Raw genomic sequence first — 19,717 nt, 5'->3', positions numbered from 1 at the left:
TCAAAATTTTCTTTTCAGTGGTATAAATTCAAACATAGATAGTCACAGTCACAATCATTTGTCCAGAGACCTTAGTTTCTTACAGTGGCTCTTATCAGCTAAGACTTGGACGGTTCCGATCATCAGACCACACATTTGGAGCGCACCGCTGGGGCAACCTGGAATGAAATGCAGGCATGCCACGTGTACATTGTACATGTGGGGGTGAATATGATATACCATACTCTGCCAGAGTAACATATAGTAGTTCCTTTGCCTTTTTCTTTTTCTTTTTCTCTTCTTTTCTGAGAATTGGTCGAATACATCGCGTTGTACCAAAATGCAATACATTGAGACTCTAGCCGGGCAATCTTCCAATCATCCAAACCGTTTATATGACGAATACCAATTTGTACGATGGAAATAAACTAAATAAAACTCTCAATTGGGTTATTTCAACCTTTAATACTTTGGCTTTTTCGCTATCACTATGAATGGTCACTATATCCTTTGTATAATCGATGGGTCTAAAACTTCAAATCAGAGACTTTTTTGTTCGTCTCCCATCCAAATAAACCCCTAACAAATAAACGGATTGTTTCACTGAAAAAGGCCCAAATCCAACGGCTATATTTCCGACGTGTCTTGTTACAATACATTCAGATGTATTGTAGCAAACCTTTTTCTTTACGCTTTCTTTTCTTTTTTTCGTTTTCATTTTTTTTATTTACTTGGCACTTACGGCGCTGTGATGGTGTAAAAATGCACACGTGTAAATGACTGTGAGCATGTGAAGACCCACGTTTCAAAACTCCCTCCCCATGTGACCATTCAACCCATTCTTTCAGTCAAGTGTCATCCACGTCTCCCTTGTCGTAGTTTTTAAAAGGGTAAGACTTTATACTCTGGCATGGCCTGATAGATGATACACAGCCACATAGGTATAACTTCGAAGTAGCATACGTGTCATAAAAGGAATTCAAATTAAACTGAAATTACGGTTCCAATTTAAATGTACCATTAACCAAAGGCTAATATTTAATGAGAAGGTCTGAAGTCCAACCGGTTGGACCACAATTTGCAGTCCACCCGGTGGATAAGTTACATTATGTTAATTTCATGGGACATCCAATCCGTTCAATAGATTTTAACCACCATAAGGAATCATAGATAAATAAATCCTTCCTATCCACTTATTAAATAACCCACACCATATAAAACCGTGTATATCCATTAATAAATATCAAAATATAAATGTGGCTTATTTGATAGTGGATAGTCAGAGTTTTTGGTGGGGATAATCTATTGAACGGATTGGATTTCCCATGAACTTAACAGGTTGTAAGTTATCGACGGGGTGGACCGAAACTTTGGTCCAACCGATTGGACTCGAGACATTCTCGTATTTAATTAGTTTTTATTATCAGATTCGTCAACATTTATTGGACGGTTGAGAATGAAAGACATCGGACTGTCTTATTTCAACCAACAGGTGTCCACGAATCAAGGGTTAGAACTTTTCGACCAATCTGATTTTGGGAATGTGACATTGAGACGGAGGGTTCCACAATTTAGACCGTTTACTTTTGAGTTATCTTTTGCCAAGTGCACAATTTTTTAGGGCATGCGTGTTAAGAGACATAGCTTGCCAGAGTATCAAATCCCCTTTTATTCGACAGGTGAACTGGACTTCTAGAAGCCCTCGATTTACACGTGGGTGATCAATGCAAATATATTTGCATCTTCACCGTTCAAACGGTGCAAAAGTCTAGATGTGGGCCACACCCACTTCTTGTATTGGCCACAGAAAACTGGTGGAAGCACCTCTACCACATAATTGGCGTGCATTGGAAGACCGATGTGGACCGTCTGATCGATTGGCCACCAGTCAGTTAGTAAAATAGTTACAAAATTAGCCGTTGAAGTCGTACAAAGACCTCCTGTATATAGACCCAAACCCATCCAGTCGGTTTGCACACCCACAAATCCAATCCGTTGGATGATCACAGCCAACCTAGGCATAGATGCATCTCTACTCCGATTGGTGGCATGCTTGTCCATCTAAACCGTCCAATCCATATCCCACCTGATTGCCCCTGGATTGGATGGTCCCGATTCTTAGGATGCAATGTGCACATCAATTGGACCATTTGGATGATTTGCACAACGACCGTTAGGTGTAACTTACACGTTATATCGTTTTTCAGTTTTAATTTCTATAATTGCAGTTTACCTAATCAGAAAGGACGCAGAGTGCTGACCCTACTACCACCGACCTCCGTGGTGGCAGGATTCCGTGGGGCACACCATGATGTATGTATTTTATCCACACCGTCAATCCTTTTTGCCAGATCATTTTAGGCCTATCCACACCGTAAATCCTTTTTGCCAGATAATTTTAGTCCATGAGCCAAAAATTAAATCACATCCAAAGCTCAAGTAGACCACACCACATGAAACAGTCGGGACAGTGACATCCACCGTTGAAACCTTCCTAAAGGCCTCCAGTGATTTTTATTTGTCATCCAAGCTGTTCGTAAGGTTACACAGATCTAGATGAAGCTAAATCACAAATATTGGCTTGATTCAAAATGTCTGTGGCCCCAATAAGTTTTCAACGGTAGGTCTTTATTCCCTACTGTTTCCTATGGTGTGGTCCACTTGACCTTTGGAAATAATTCAATTTTGAGCTCACAGCCTAAAATGAGCTGGTGAAACGGATGGACAGACTAGGTAAACCATAGCCATCACGGTGGGCCCCACAGAGTCCTGCCACTTTGGAGGTCGGTGGAGGCAGAGACCACGCAATCCACCTCCATTAGAAAATAAGGTGTGACTTTGAAAAAAGTCACCATTTTGATGGACACTACAGCTAAGAATTGAAACTCTCTATAGTACACGTGGCAGGGTGATGAAAGATCTGGTCCGCCCATGTGCAGTGCCTTGACATGGATGGTTCATATCTTAAAAAATTCACACCAAATAGAAATTCCTATCCATCTATTTTTTGGCCATTAAAGTTACGGTGGAAAACAAAAATAGCTAAGAATTAAATGAGCGGTGGTATATATATTGCAGAAACGGTAGCTGACAGTTTTTTATTTTTTTTGGACACGGATGTCCTGTGGAAGTTTTGGATGAAGTTGATATTTGCGTTTTCCCTTCATCTAATTCTATCTCATCTAATTCTAACTTATGAGGAGGTTCTATGGTAAATAAATATCATAACGGGCCTTACCCTGGCAATTGCTTTCTATAGTGTGGTCCACTTGATCTTTAGATCTGCCAATTTTTTGACTCATGTACTAAAAATGATATGGAAAATGGATGAATGGTGTGAATAAAATCCATGCATCGTGATGGCCCCTTAAATACTCCACTGTGCTGGGCTCCATACTGGCAGGGGTAGTAGCCAGTAGGCGTACTAAACAGGATTTTAGGCTTCCTAAAACTAAGGAAGTATCATACAATGCCGGGCCATGCTTCTGGTAATCCAAAACCTTTGGTATGTTGGGTCTTTACCAATTACAATTATTATGAACACACCTGGGTGAACCAATAAGAGGCTATCATTTGTCAATACTACGCTGCTAATAGGGCTGAAAGTTGGGTGGGTTGAACCTGATCCACCCGTGACCGACCTGACATTGGGTTGGGCTTGGGCAAAATGTATGAAGTCCGATTTCAGGCTTGAGCTATACAAACACCAACCCGATAAAACTTGGGTGGGGCTTGGGTTGCCTGACCCAACCCAACCCAACCCAAACCCGATCAATACGTAAGTTACTTATAAATTATAATTGCGTGTGGATTGTATGTGTTGAAGACATAGGAAATTCCGGTGTTGTTGGGTCTCATTGGTCCACATCATTTCCGATGACTCAAGCTAACAAGAAATGTTGGATTTCTCTCTTAAATAGATTGTGTGCTACACAACATGGCTTTTAAATTAGTTGTCGTCTTATATTTTAGCTTGTTTGTTTAGAATAAATGAAGCTCTTTGTGATAAATAACTACATATATAATTAATAAAATCATAAATATAAAAAATAAGGTGTATTAAAATCTAATAAATTAATGCAATCAATAAAATATTAGCACGTATCCACCCGACCAACCCGTCCAACCTGATCGAACCCGCTTGGGTTGGACTTGGGTTGAGAATTCCCAACCCAATGTTGGGTTGGGTTGGGTTGGGTTAGGGTTCAGGTACAAGAACCTTGGATTGGGCTAGGGTTGAGCACCAACCCGCCTGACTTTCAGCCCTAGCTGCTAATAATGACAAAATATATTTTATCTCACCTTATTTGCATACATGTCATCTGCCGAAAGTAAAGTGGTGTAGAACTGTGCTCAGCCTTAATTTATGTGGCGCATGTTACTGAGGTAGCTTCCAAAATGAAAAATCTTCTTAAAGACGTTGGGTGCTCTAGTGGTAATTATGAAAATTTAAGGGATAGGATTAATATCAAAGTAAATGAAAACCAATGGATTGAGACTTGATCCAAGTCCTCACAGATTTTCAGAAAATAATTGAACATCATAGAAGCTTAAAATTTTGAATTAGTAAGGAAATTCAGCTAAGATTTTGCTGCCTCCCCAAGCAATAAAAGGAGAATGCGATGCAGAGCGCTATAAGCTCACAGGAAGCACAATCACAATCATTCTACATAGCACAATACTACATAGTGCAATACTTTCTTTAATTTATCATAGTTTTTAATTCATTAGCTTCTCTCTAGCTAATTTTATCTTAGTTTTTAATCCCTTTTTAGGTTTAGATTTATTTTAGTTTTTAATCCAACTGATTGTTAATTTAGATCACTATTGTCCAACATCATTGCTATGGTATGTTTAATAGTGGTATAGAATATAAATAGCATTCTATTGTTGCATCTCGATTAATTGAGTCATTACTTAGAATATCAAACACCCTAGTCATATCTTGCTGACCACTTAGATCGTCTGTCTACACAGACAATTCAAGTATTTATCTCTTTTTTATTTCTTTATTTTAGTTTATTTCTCTATCAATTACAGTGAGCATCAATTTTATTGACATCAATTTTATGTCAATAAAATTAGTACTAGTTTTTACCTTTATTTTTAAAAATGTTCATTTTCATTCCATTGAGAAATACAAAAGTTATAATCATGGGTTAAAGAAAAAACCCATCGGTGAGAGAAAAAACCCTTATATGCAAAGCAAGATAATAATAAATAAATAAAAACTATTAAAAAGGATTGGCCCCTACCATTCTACAAATGGCCTGATTACTAAAATAACATGTGGTTGAGAGGGCAGCCGACTCTTTGAATTCGGTCTTAATAGGCCAATCTAAATGCAACGGCACCTGCTTTGGATCAATCTTACACACACACACACACACACACACCACGAGGTCCAACTCATGGGAACTTTCCATGAGGTCGAGCTGTGTGGGCCCCACCATGATGTTTGTCGAACATCAACACTGCATTTGATGGGTCCCATGTAGTTTATGGGATATCCCAAAAATCAGCTGTATATGGAATTCTGGTCGGCCATACCATGTAAAACCATGTGAAAACATGCCTAAAATGCCCACAAGTGAGAGAATTGCATTCTGACTGGGGTTAATAGTAGTTGGTACAAGTGAGAGAATAGGCTGACTCGAGTGGTGTTGGGGCATCATATGAGTGACAATCACTGAGGATTGAGCAGGTCTGTGACAATCCCAAAGCTCTTCAAATCGATGGTTTGGATCAATGGGCTGCGGGCCCACCGGTACAAATTGAAACCTGAGTAAGTCATGCATCTTATGTGGTGGAGCCTTGCAAAATGCCACAAGAATAAATGCTTTATTTCTTTAAATACGGTGTATTTTACTCTCAAGCTTAAGAGAAAACGTCGGTATCCTCCAGTGCAACCCATGCCGCTTTACGGTATGGCCACCGGCTAGGCACAGAAGCTGCTGAGAGTGAGGCGGGCCAGGTAAAAACAGTTTAAGCTCTATCTTATTGAAACAACAGCAAGAGAATACAACACAGCAGATTCTAGCTGTGAGTGTGGTCAGTTGAACCTGTTGCTTAGCCTCATGTTCCGTCTTGATGTCACCTCGGCTGCCCAAGTCCTCCCAATTTCCGTTTGAAATTTCCCTGCAAATTAGGAAGTTATTGAAACTTGCCAAATTGAATGTGATTGCAATGAAATCCGGTAGATGAATTATCAACCACTTCTGTTATTCTACTTATGAGACTCGGCCGGTACCTGCTGTGGAGAGAAAGAACTCGTCCAAGACCTTCCCGTGTTCTGCGTGCAGTTTAGAATGGTTATGAATAAAGACCACCCCCATAATATGACTTTGAAGATGATATTTACACCCTTTTTTATGTATACACCGCCCCTTTTTCTCTTCAGTAAAGTGCATGCGAATCATTAAAATGCTACTACAGAGGGGTGTTGGGCATGGAAGTGAATATCAGTTCCCTACCACAAATTGAAGCATGATACAATGGAGGAAATGATTATTTTTTCCCCCTTAACTTTGAACATTGACGGTCAACGCGTCTCATTGTCATTACCCAATAAATTAGAATGAAAATGCCCCAAGCAAGTAGAGAAAAGATGTTGTCGAATGAGTATTGTAAAGTGTCATTTAAGTGTTGATTGTTCAGTTGCCAAGTGTCATTTAGGTGCTGATTGTTCAGTTGGCATCCATTGTGATTACCATGGTTAAAAAATTCAGCATATATATAACATAGTTCCAAAACTTGTGGGCTTGACTTTGCGTTTTGAGCCCAGTCGTTGAGAAACTCGGTACTGGGCCTGACTCAGCCTGAACTCAGAGAGACTTGTCAAGTCGACCTAATGGCTCGGTTAACTCAGTGTGACTCGAATTGAGTGACTTGCCTCCTGATGAGGGTTTTTATTAAAATAAAGGTGGAGTGGCATTCAAACCCCCAACCTCAAACAAAGGAAGAAATGCCCTTAACCAGTGAGCTATCTGTGTTGTTGTTGTTGTCAGCTGGCACGTAGCAGAGATTCTGTAGAGTGATCAACTGTGTAAAGTGAGTTCCTCTATTTGAGTTACATACCATATTACCTATACTAAATTTAATTATTTTAAATATGTATTTTCATTCCTAATATTTTCGATTTACAATATTTAGATATTGAATTAAGTCAGGTCAATTCTTCTTTCTTCTTCTTCTTCTTCTTCTTCTTTTTTTTTTGGAGTCGAGTTCTTGGGTTTTTAAAGTATGATATATAGATAACTCAGTTGAATTCGACATGACTAAATCAAGGCTCACGGAGATTGACAAGAAAGTCTATTGAAATTGCCAGCTGTAAATACCAAGTGTCTATGCCCAGGAAAAGCAAAATCAATACTTTTTTAATTGGTCTGACCTACAGACCTGGCCTGACCAGTTCAAAATCCAGGTACAAACCAACCCAGGCCCGGCCCTTTGGCAGCCCTACATTTGGATGTTCAGTTGAACTGAATTGCAATAGTTTAATTAAATATAGAGAAACACACCTACAAGGACGGTAGGACCATACCCATTTATAATCATGATCAGATCAACCCCCCTTTTTCAATTCCACACACTTCAAGTCGAGTTTGAAACAATCGAAAATTTTATTTGGGTCCCCACTTTTGTAATTTACACTTCATTTTAATTGAATTATTGCAATTGAAGTCAACTGGGCACCCAAATGCAGTGAGTTTTTCACAATTTGCTTGAGCCTCTCTGACACCAACAAACCAAATTGGAAGCTTGTCAAAAAAGAAGAGATAACCCAAATGGAAAATAGATCAGCTTTCCAGTTTTCATATAAGTTTTCCACTTAGTTAAGGGCTGGAAAACTTAAAGAGGATATGGTATTTTGATCTTAAACACACTCCAACTGTCGCAATTTCCCCGCCCTCAAAAGAGAATCCTAGTTCCCTCCTTCAGCTTTTGGTAGAAAAAGAGATCCAAAAGGAAGGGGAGATCAATGAGGATGTTCATGATAGAATTAGGGATGGGTGGATGAAGTGGATGTGTGCTCATGGGCTGTTGTGCGACCATCATATGCTAATGAAACACAAGGAAGATAGCCTATGATTGCAACTGGACTGTTAGGGTATATAAGGTAAGAGTGTTACAAAACTACAAGGCAATATGACAAGAGGATAGCATGGTAGAGATGATGATGTCTAGATTTGTGTGAAGACCAGGAAGCATGGAATCACAATGAGGTCATTTGAAGTAGCCTATGAGTAGCCCCAATAAGAGATGAGGATGAAGAGCAGAGTAAGATGTATGAGCCATGTAGAAAACTCAAGACAACCCCTTTAAGAAGGCGAAATTTTAACCACGGTTGAAGGGCCTAAAAAAGAGAGTGAGACTTGGATTGAGGTGGTCAGGAGGGATAGGAAGGTTTGTTTAATTACAACTGAGGATATGGCCTCAGCAATGACCGGTGAAATGGAATTCATAAAGCTGACTCCAAAGAGTTGCAAAACTGCAATGATGATGAAGAGGGAGGAGTTCTGAGACCCTATAACAATAAGGCATGATGCACCTTGGCTACATTAGCCTTTATTTCCTAAGGGATGCAAGGGGGACTCAATGGTTTATGGTTCTTTGATTCTTTCAAAGCATCCATGTGGCAAAAGAAATGCTTTTGAGCACATGGACATGTGCATGTTGGGTGCACACTCACACACCATGTGCAGAAGGCGAGAAATGTGAATATCATCGTTATCGTTGCCATTGTCATCATCAACATCATTATCTTAGCCTTTCTCCCAACAATTTGGGATTGGCTTTTAAATTGCTGATTGGAAAGAAGTTTTGCAGTTGTCTGTCTGATAGACATCAACGTAATGCAAGTAATAAGCAACCGCATGCAACAAGTGCAAATGATAACAATCGCAAGAAGCTTGTGATGAAGATGCCAGCTCCAAAAACCCCCAATTTGCTATCCTACTATCCATTTGGTGGGCCCAACATGTGGAGATGTCTTTGGAGATTTTTATGGACTTATGATCCCATGTGCAATTGGAGCTGTGTGTTTTTTTTTTTTTTTTTTTTCAGCAATTGGAGCTATTTTTTTTAATAGTATTCTTTTAGTATAGACTTCGAAGGATTTTGTTAGAAGTCCAAAATTAGGTCTTTGGTTGTCTTCGGCAATATTTCCCTTGTAAGGAATCTTATGTCTCATTAAGTCATTAATAGTTTCCTATTTGGAAGATTTCTATCTTAAGGAGCTATTTTTTTAGTATAGACTTTGAAGGATTTTGTTAGAAGTCCAAAATTAGGTCTTTGATTGTCTTCAGTAATATTTCCCTTGTAAGGAATCTTATGTCTCATTAAGTCGTTAATAGTTTCCTATTTGGAAGATTTCTATCTTGAGGCATACTTAATAAGATATATTCAATAAGAACGAGATAAAAATAAGAATAAAAGGGAGAGATTTAGATCCACGTGTGATGATTTTGGATTTTTTCTTCTTAACCATAGAAGTTTTTGTTATGGGGTAGAATCAACGGTTTTTATCTATGAATGTGTGTTTGTGTTTCTTCATAGATGCCAAATGGCAATGATAGGCTGTATTAAAAAAAAAAATTGTGTTTTTAGGGAGAAGGTAATCTCTTGCAAGGGAAGAAACCTCTAAACAATCAACTTCTTGAATTGAGTGATCTGTGCAAAAATTCCTTGTTCTCCTCTTCTTTTCTTTTCTTTTTTTTCCCCCTCATCCATCCCGTGTCACCAAAACTCACTCTCGCCATGGGAGCAACTCAAGTCCAACAACTGATGGGTTCAGGAGTGGGACCCACATGCCCAGCCCTTGAACCAATCCTTTTCTTGAAGTTATGGATTCATTTTCCCATGAAATATGAATGTAGCTCCCCTAAACAAAAACATTAAAAAAATGTTTTCTGCATACATGTTCAGTTGTGCAATATTTTCATATTGCATGCATGGATGTCTGTGTGTCTGTGTGTGGGTGCGCATTTTTGTGCGTGGGTGTGTGCATGCAGTGAACACTGTCTTGACTTATCTTCACGTGCATGTGTAGGTGTCAATGCGTAAGTAGCCATAACTATCGAAACAAATATACAAATACATGTGGACTAAAACATATACTGCTATAATTTAAGGGAATCTAATTCTCTCGCATTTACTGCAGCATCTTTTAATCTTGTAATTCTAAACTTGTATTCATGTGAGTTGAACTTAAAAGGATTATAAAGTAACGCTTACCAGTTTCATACTCCAAAGCTTGCAGAATCATTTCCACCTGGGTCAAAATGATCACTAGTTAGTTCCCAGACTTGTCTTGCAGGATGTCGGCATCCCAATAATTCACTAGAAAGCATTAGAAGGCATTTTGTGCATAAGGGTATGCTACTGTCTGGAGATTGGGGATGCTGATCTGGGTTATAGTCTAACATTCGCAGTGATTTGGCAACTTCACCATTGAGTAGTCAGTTTCTGGTTGCATGCAGACCATTGCTCTGTTTCGGGTAACCATTCTTTTGCAGGTCACTTCAGATGGCTACTACATTCAAATCCCTCACCTTTGAGGTATGTGTTTGCCGCGGGTGCCATGGGGAAGGAAGGAACCGCATAGAGTTCCATCACACAAGCTGCATAATTGCCTTCTCTTTGCATATAAACAGACATTAAGTTTTAGATCATCCTACCACTTTTATTCTCACCATACATGGGACAATGCTATAAAAGGCAAGTATGCAGATGTACAACTTGTGCTTGAGAACGCTCATGCCAAAATATATAAAGAACAGATGGACGAGCTCACTGTTTGCAAATTCTTTTGGGTTTATCACCCAAGTGTTGTTAACTGATTGTGCATACACTCTAGATCTCACTCTCATGTGTAAGGTGCATTTAGTCACTTCCTCCACAGTTTCACCATTATCAATTTTCCCTTGGATGACACACCTCACAATTTTCAAGCCAAACAAAACTTCAGAAGAAAAACCTATACTTTTACAATCAACAGCCAGAGAAAACTAATCATTCAACTAAGTCTCCGGTAATTCATAGTTCTGACTAAGATGGGCAAGTGTTCTAAAAGAAAACCTTCAGCAAGAAAAAAATTCCAGCACTAGAGAGCCAGAATGAAGATGAAAGAACCCATCTTGAAACATACTTGCAAAGGACTCTACTCCTTTTTGCTATTGGCTTAGATTTCTCATTCATCCACAACCACACAAACAACATATGAAATAGGAGTATACGATTTGATGAAGGGAGCAAAAGGAACACTACAAGGGTTCAAAAGAGCTTATTTGAGCCTGGAAATTTGGGAGGGAATAACATCTCTAGAAACTTCTCGACTTTTATATCATTTATGTATTTTGTAGAAACTCCTTGAATTGATGGAAAGTGATTCATGTCGGAATCAATTTTACAGGAAGACTGAATTCTTCTGACAATCGCCCTACAAATATTGTGGTTAGAAATTTAATTATTTAATACCTTTCCTTCTTTCCTAAACTTGTGTTGAAGGACGGGTTCTGCATTTTTACATTCTTTGGATAGCTATGAACAAGTGGAATCTTCAACCCTTTCATTTATATACATCCTGTACTTCCCCAGAAAAGGATGTCATTCAAATGCATGGTAAAAAGACAAAGCAACTGACCTCCATACGTCACCATGCCCGAGATATTCGGAATTGACATCAGGCATGATGCAATAGGACATGAGTGTTTTCTTATCATGAAACACCTGCTACAATACAACTAACCCATCTATGAGTAACAACACAGTACCAAGTTCTCCTCAGATGGCTTCATCCATGAGTTATTGTGACCAAAATAATCTACTTATTCATTAACCCAGCAGAAATTGTCACCTGGTTTCCACTATAACTTCCGTATAAAAGGGTCCAATAACTTACACATTTCATAGGTTGTGAAACCATGCGACTCTATAAGCTTACTTTTCAATTTAGTCTGAACCAAACATGTCAGCACAAAGAGGCATTAAAAAAAGAAGAAGTTAAATCACCCTAAAATCATGTGAGATTGGGTTTGAAACACAGAGTCCCAAAGAAATCATATTTGGTGCTGCCACTACTCAAGAAGAAGAATGCCTTTCAAACCAAAAAAATCATTCATTCTGTGCATAGTACTAATATTTTCAAATCAAAGCAGAGAGCGAATATACTTTATCAAAATCCTTCACAAGATTAGCCTCTATAGAAGAATTGTTCTCATACTCTGCCCAAAGTTCTTTTATCTCCTCAGCTGCAGGAAGCAAAACAACCAATTACAGACAGTATTGTATCCAAATAAAACAAGCATGCAAGTAGGTAATTCTCGATTATAAATATCATGCAGTACCCCTCATTCCTCCACCAAGGACTTTACACATTTCATTCAAAGCATCTTGTTCGCGCCTATGCTTTTCTTCTTTAGGCACACCATCTGAGGGTGTGATATCGCCCACAATAGCTGTTAAAACCATAGTTGTATCTCAAACTCCAATCACAAAAGCTAAGAATTTATTGCATACAAACTTGTCCTTAACCAGTAAACTGTGTGAAATTCATAACAGATAGAAGTTCCGAAAGAACTCAACATAAGTCGTGTATTTTGGAACAATAGCCATGGGCATCCTTAATTATTAACTGTAAAGAAGATGCTTTCTACGTACAACTTGACAATTGATAGTCCACTGGACAAAGATCTACACACTTAACTCTATTATTATAAGATGCAGCGGTTAATGTCCTCAGCCTTTCTCATTTTCCTCCTCATTTCCTTCTTCCCAACTTTATTCATTTCCCGTTTAGTCCAGGTCCTTGCACATTCCCATCTTTGCAACCATGTTGTTTAATCAGAGGTTTTGAGCAAAGCCAGGACTGGTATCACATGGAATGATTTCAAATTATATACTTGCCCATCCTCGATACTCGCAGCATTCTCCATTTTGCTTCCCTCATCTTTTAAATTACATCCAGGTCTTTTTAATGGGCTAGACTCCTATTTTAGTTTGGCAACAGTTACAAAATGGTGGTGACTCTCCTCACATGTGGCAATCATGTACCTCTATCCAGACTATCCAAATTGTGGGTCCCATTGTGGGTGGAGCATATCTCTGAAATCACAATGATCAAGCAATCATAACCATCTATCTCTGAAGAGTCACCAGCATTTTTAAATGGCACAAAACTAATGTAGGAGTCTAGCCCCTTTTTTAAAAGTGTTCTTCTATATGAGTTACAACAACAAACTTGGTGACCTGTTAGTAACACTTTTAAGAAAAGATTTCAATTGGCTTAGTTTACAATCAATCCAGTAGTAACTGCACTCACAGCTTCTGGTAGTTTCATGGTAATGGTCTCACTGTATGTTTTGTAGAAGAAAGTGCATGCTATTCTTTCCCTCTTTTGCCTTTTCCAACTCTTTATTGTACTTCAATGACTCCCTGCACTCTCTCTTGCACTGACTGTGTCAGCATTTGTTCATGGAGTGTTTAGTGTTTACATTTCATAGGTTTCTTCCACCTTGAAAGATTGCCACATATTGAATGAAGCAAGCGCAAAAACCTTGCCTGTATTCTATGGATATTTGAAGAAGTCATGTATCTTCTCCTTTCAGCATTTGCTTCTATTTTATGAATACTTTTCATAATGATACAATGTAAGACAGATCATGTCTAGGAGCTCATCAACTCCAAGATGTCCACATGGTTTTGTTCGTGTAAATCTATTCCATTTTCATAATTCCATTCAGTTCCAAAGAATGCTCATTCAAGCATCATGCAACCAAGGTGAATATCAGGAAAAAATAAAAACTGCAATCAATCAAAGGGAAGAACCATTTGAGTTCAGAGTACCTTCTGCAATGTCATGCACTATTGCAATCTTAATACATCTGTGTAAACAAAAAGAAAGGTTTCAATAAGCCAAAGTTGAAGTGAAGAGAAAACAAATGATGAAGTAGGATTAATTGAGAAAAGAAGAGCATGAGGTTGAGTACGATGTGACAGGAGACAACCTTTCCCTGTTTACACCAGGAAGGTCACCAGCAATTAAAGCCATCAGTGCCATGCGGTACATGTGATCAGCAATAGATTCAGGACCCTTGATTCCATGGTTGATCCATCCCTTCCTTTTTGTAGTCTGAAAAGGAAAAAGAAAAGAATGGAAGAAAAAAAACTGATGAAACTGAAATAATCATAGACATAACAAAGGCACGTGAATTCCTGCATGGTTAGATATCTAGGCCCTGTTTGGTAGATGCCTAAAAATGAGTTCATCTCTCTTACATAATAATTGTTAATATGAATTTATTATGTGTTAGATATCAAGATTCGATTCCCCTCCTTGGCATTACCCGATACAAGTAGTTGTGAGTGATTGCGTGTATCCGCAGGGATTAGTCTCACTCTAAAAGAGGTGGGGACACCCCGTGTCTTCCAAAAAAAAAAAAAGATCTCTAATATGTAATTTTTTATTTTTTTTTAGAGGCAACGAGAGAAATTTTATTAAAATAAAGGAGAAAAAGGACAAGCAAACAGCAAAAGCAGAAAAGGAAGCACACAGATCTGCTGAGATGGCAGAAGAGAGGCTAACACCCTAAAAAACAGAAATCCCGGCCTATCAAGCCTTTAATGTTAACAGCCCATTCCACCATCATGTGCTTGGCCTTGTCCCCAACAGCGAGGGCGGACAAAGACGTGTCATTGAAGCATCTTTCATTTCTTTCCAGCCAGACTGACCACCAGATGGCCATGATGACCCTTCTCCAAATCACAGTTCTAGATTACCGATCTTGCACCCGTGCTAGGACCATAGGAAGGTATGAGCCGTAGGGGGGTTACACTAGGAGATGTTGAATTGGGAAAAGAAGTCGTTCCAGATTTGAAGGATGAATGGGCAGTGGACGAAAAGATGATCCACCGATTCCGCATCCTGCATGCAACAGAGGCAGCCACTGACCAGCTGCATACCATGTTTCCTGAGGTTGTCAACAGTGAGAATTCCGCATCTTGCATCTCTAATACATAATTACTATTAACTAAAATGAAATCAACGCATTTTTAGGCATCTAATATAGGACATGGCACAAATGCATTCTTAGCATGGCTGGACCAAAAGAAGGCCAAATGGAAGAGGAAGTAATTTGTCAGATCCGGGCCTAGTCCCACGTAGGGCATGACATAATCGGGACCCAGGCACATCCAGTCCGAAGAAATTCATTCCGGATTGGGAGAAATTACCGTTTGAAGTGTGAACCATAAATCGGCCATAACTTTTGATTCGGGAATCGTCACAAGACGAATGACCTATCGATCTTTATCTAGCAGGCTATCCAGGGTTAACTGACCCACAAAGTGGGTCATGTTCGTCCGTTTCGCGAGAAAATGCATGCTTTTTTTTTGGGGGGGGGGGGAGGGATACTATTTTTAGTAATTTCGATTTTTGTCGTATTTCCTCATTTTTAGAGTTTTATATTTCCATCTTTTTTAAAGATTAATTGTAATCAAGCCAAGAATCATCCGGTAAGGTTAATTTAGGAATTTCTATTTTTTGCAAAACTTACCATTTCAGGCAAGTTCTATTCTAGTTGAATTAGGACTTTTATTGGAATTAGAATTTCGTTATTTTGGATAATTTCGAATTAGGATTTTATTTTTTTCTTTATTAATGATGTAATCAAGAAATCATACACATTAAACATTATTCAATAAAATATTTGAATCTTCTCTTATTATTTCATGTTGATTCAAGAACTATCTTGTGAATTCAAGGTTTTGACTACTTGAGAAAGATGGTGATCTTTCTCATTACTGTTTCATGCTCTTCCTTATGCCAACACCTGCCAAATACGACCTTACACTTTCTATAGAAGGACTAAAGCAAACAAGCATTTGCATGCAATACACCTCGAGTAAAAAAAAATGAAATTTGATGGATACCGATTGAAGAAGACTGGGGGAATCTCTTCATGGCACACGAGTGTGATATCCAAGCCATTCAACATGCAGGCCTGTGCAAAGATGCATGGTCCAAAACTCCAGCCGTTCCATCCATCAAATAGATAGCTTGAAATGACAAGTGTTCCACAATCAATGTACACATTTGCCCACCTAATGAGCAAATTGGCCTGATTTCTGGGCCAAGAGATGCTCATGGTGGGTCCAGTTGCACATGCCATGTTGTATATCCAATTGATCGATTCCCAATCCCAACAATCATCCAACAATTTAAAACCCAATTTCATAGTAAGTACTCTCACTCCCAGACCCAAAACCATTAACACTCCATTCAGTTTCTCTCATGCACATGTAAATTTTTTCCAGACAAGAGTATAGTCGAAATGAGGATGTTGAGATGGATGAGTGGCAAGACAAGGAAGGATAGAAATAGAAACAAATGCATTTGATGATGGGGACATCACGCGCACTTATGCCGCCCTCCTACACACGTACGTACGTAGGATGACCCCACCATCGATCTGGCTCGATGACGACGTCCAGGGAGGGCCTCCTAGCTAGAAGTCAAGTTTTGGTTCAGAAAAGTGGCCCGATAGTTAAGAAAAGCCCACCATGGGATCTCATGATCGTGGCCCACTCGTCGGATTGGTTTTATATTTTAGGTTTTGGTTATTGTTATTATTTAGAACATCGTGAACGCTTTAGATTTCCTTGTTTGGTTTTTATTTTAGTTTACTTCATCGCCAAGTAATAGGTGTCGCACATGGTGTGAGTTTTTGGGTATAGGGTTCTCCCTATAAATAGGCACCCCTTGTAGTTCTTTTCATTCATTAAAGTTAATAAAAAATTCCTGCTTTATTTTTCTGCTCTCTTCGTGAGTTGTGGAAGAATTCAAAAGTGGGTGCGAAGCCCTCCCTTTTCGAAGGGCTAACTACCGTGGTGCGAAGCCACATCAATCTCAATTCACCCCCATCTTCCATCATCTTTTTTCCATCTTCTCCCACCATCCGTACTTCGAATTTGTCCTTTTGTTGCTTCAGATTTCTTCATTACAGCAGGTTTCCAGATTTCGGCCCGCAGGCAAGCTGAAACTTCAGCAGAGAACCACGCATACACTGTACATCGGATCTAGCTGAGATTGGGAGGTTTTGGAGTCCATCTCTGGCCGATTAGGGCCAAGGTGGCCTTTTTTCTGAATAGTGGGCCCCACACACGTGCGGCATGGATCACAGGCACGTCCGTCTGGGCCATTGTTGCTATCTACACGCGGGATCATCTTTTGGCTCAAGGTTCCTTGAATTGAAATTAGGGAATCCCTTGGATTAGGGACTGATTTTTATGCGTGAGTAGTTGATTTTATTTCCCTTTGACATCATTTGGTTTATAATTTTTATTGCTCCAGTCCTAGCCTGTGTCGGCTTGGACCCACATAGATTCCCCTTTTTTAATTGAATGTTTGGATTTTCATGTGGGACATGGAATTTGTGTGATTGTTTCTGAATTGGTGGGAAATCTTGCATATCATATTTAATTTTCCATGTCTTGCATCATTTGAGCAAATTTAGGAGTAGCACCAATAGGTAATAAGACGAGGGGAAGTAAACTTAGATGGTTTCGTCATGTGCAACAAAGACCAAAAACTGCATCGGTTAAGATTGAGTAGGTGCAACTGTCCAAGTGAAGGCTCTACGAGGGTAAGGGGAAGGCCCAAAAGGACGTGGATGGAGGTACTAAGAAAACATTCGATGACCTACCGTCTAACTGAAGGTCTGGCCCTTGATAGAGTGGATGGGTGGAAAAGGATTCATGTAGCCGACCTCAATTAGTTGGGATAAGGCTTAGGGGCCGTTTGATAAAACTTATTTTCAGCACCTATCACTGAAATTTGATATTTCCATGATTTTCAATGATTCAGATCATTTGGCAAATCTAATTTATTAAGTGCTTAAATTAATTCATCAAAAATATGGTTCTTTTTTTCATCTCCCCTCCCTTCACATAATGCTGAATGCTGAAAGTGGTGGTGCATTAAAATTTCTTTTCACTCTTTGACTCAAATATCCCTAAAATTATTTCAAAACTACAACTCAGCAATTTAAGTTTTCAGCACCTTAGTTGATTTTCAGAGCTTTTTTTTTTTCAGTTTATCAAACAGCACCGTAGATGATGATGATGCAGCATTTGCCAGATAACAGACCAAGCAGAACCAAGTTGACTCATCCCAGTTTTAGAGATGATCTATTTCTAGCCCAAAACTACAACAGTCCACGGCAATAATTTCATTAGGCGCGTAGAATCACTCAAATTGCAGCCTCATGTGTAATCCGAGGTGTGTTTGGATGTGCTTCCAAAATTTGAATTGCAATGATCAGTTCAATACAGTGGAAACTAAGCAACCCAAATTGCAATTACTCCTTCAGCATCCATATTGAGGTATTGTGCTCGAAATCACAAATTACACTGCTTTCAAATGGAACTTGAAAAGGGAAGCTCCTCATTATGAAATTTGCAGATTCTCATCGGCCATAAATCCTTACTGAAAAAGTTCATGATTCAATTCAATTGTGTGTCCAAACATGGCCTTCGCATTCACAGAGAATTCCAACAGTGATTACCCACATTTCTCAAAGCAACAATATCCACACCGAAAACACAATCACCGTGCGAAAATGCACTAGTAAAGAATTTCTGAATCCAAATCACATAAGGAGTCATTTGGATGCCTGTAAATGGGGCAAGTTGGGGAAATCATTTATACTATGCATTTGCATTAACTTTTTTGCCTGTGCCTGTAAATCATTTACACTCTGCATTTGGATGACCTTTTTTGCCTGCAAATCATTTACAGGCAAAAAGGTGGGATTTCATTTACAGGCTCTCCATTTACAGTGTAACGGCTATATTTTCAAATATTGGCTCTCCATTTATAGGACTTGAATAATTTACAGGCTATCCAAACACAAACAATCATTTACAGCTTACAGCCAAACAGGGCAGGCTGTAACTACTTAAACCATTTACAGGCATCCAAACGAGAGAGAGAGAGAGAGAGAGAGAGAGAGAGAGAGAGAGAGAGAGAGAGAGAGAGAGAGAGAGAGATCGTGCAATACCTTGAGGCGATGGCACAACGTGAGGAAATCGATGGCCGAGGACGTAACCGTACATCCGTCCATTGGATCGGACGATTGCTTCGATCCTCCAGTTCCATCAGCGCTAGCGTGAGAACGGACGGTGAGGATGGTTCTTGGAGTTCGGCTGCGGTTCCCGAGTTTTAAGAAGGAAGGAGAAGAGGGAGAGGAAAGACAAGATCGATGGTGGAGATGAGAAGAAGAAGGAGAAGAAGATGAAGAAGAAGAAGCAGATGAAGGAGAAAGGGCTAGATTCGAAGACATTGATTTCCTCGTTTTTCCGGGAAACAGAGTTTTCTCAGATTTGCGTTTGGAAATGAGAAATGCGGAAAACGAGAGAAAAGTACGGACTGTTGAAGGCGGAACTGTTTTTGCGGAGATTTCAATTGCGGGGAAGAAATGAAAATCCCAGACGCGAAGACAATGGAGAGGAATGAGGGCTCTGTCTGTTTTCCATTCGTGGAGTTATTTGATACTCCGGCGGCGTATGAAGCTTGATACGCAGTCTCTCGGAATTTGTACACGCAGCATACTGGTATAACCCACTAAAATCTGGAAATCCAAGTCATACTGGTTAAACAATTCTAACATTTGATTTTTGGACACTCAATTTTTGAAATAGGACCAATTGATAATTTCCGTTTTTAGCCGTCCAAAAAATG

General features: G+C 39.3%; 1 protein-coding gene across 1 annotated transcript; it reads right to left on the bottom strand.

The window, feature by feature from the left end:
- Window positions 1-5,802: 5,802 nt before the first annotated feature.
- On the bottom strand, window positions 5,803-19,500 carry LOC131234685 (uncharacterized). The gene is made up of 8 exons (XM_058231610.1): window positions 19,038-19,500; window positions 13,986-14,110; window positions 13,825-13,862; window positions 12,327-12,437; window positions 12,151-12,230; window positions 10,216-10,252; window positions 6,230-6,271; window positions 5,803-6,117 (listed from the first exon to the last, which is right to left on the bottom strand). The coding sequence occupies exons 1-8, from the start codon at window positions 19,317-19,319 to the stop codon at window positions 6,032-6,034; spliced, it is 801 nt and encodes a 266-aa protein (XP_058087593.1). The 5' UTR covers window positions 19,320-19,500; the 3' UTR covers window positions 5,803-6,031.
- Window positions 19,501-19,717: the final 217 nt, after the last annotated feature.

This window comes from Magnolia sinica, chromosome 19, assembly GCF_029962835.1.
Source record: "Magnolia sinica isolate HGM2019 chromosome 19, MsV1, whole genome shotgun sequence".
NCBI lineage: Eukaryota > Viridiplantae > Streptophyta > Magnoliopsida > Magnoliales > Magnoliaceae > Magnolia > Magnolia sinica.
The sequence above is the reverse complement of the archived record's forward strand: the minus strand, read 5'-3'. Positions and strand labels throughout refer to the sequence as shown.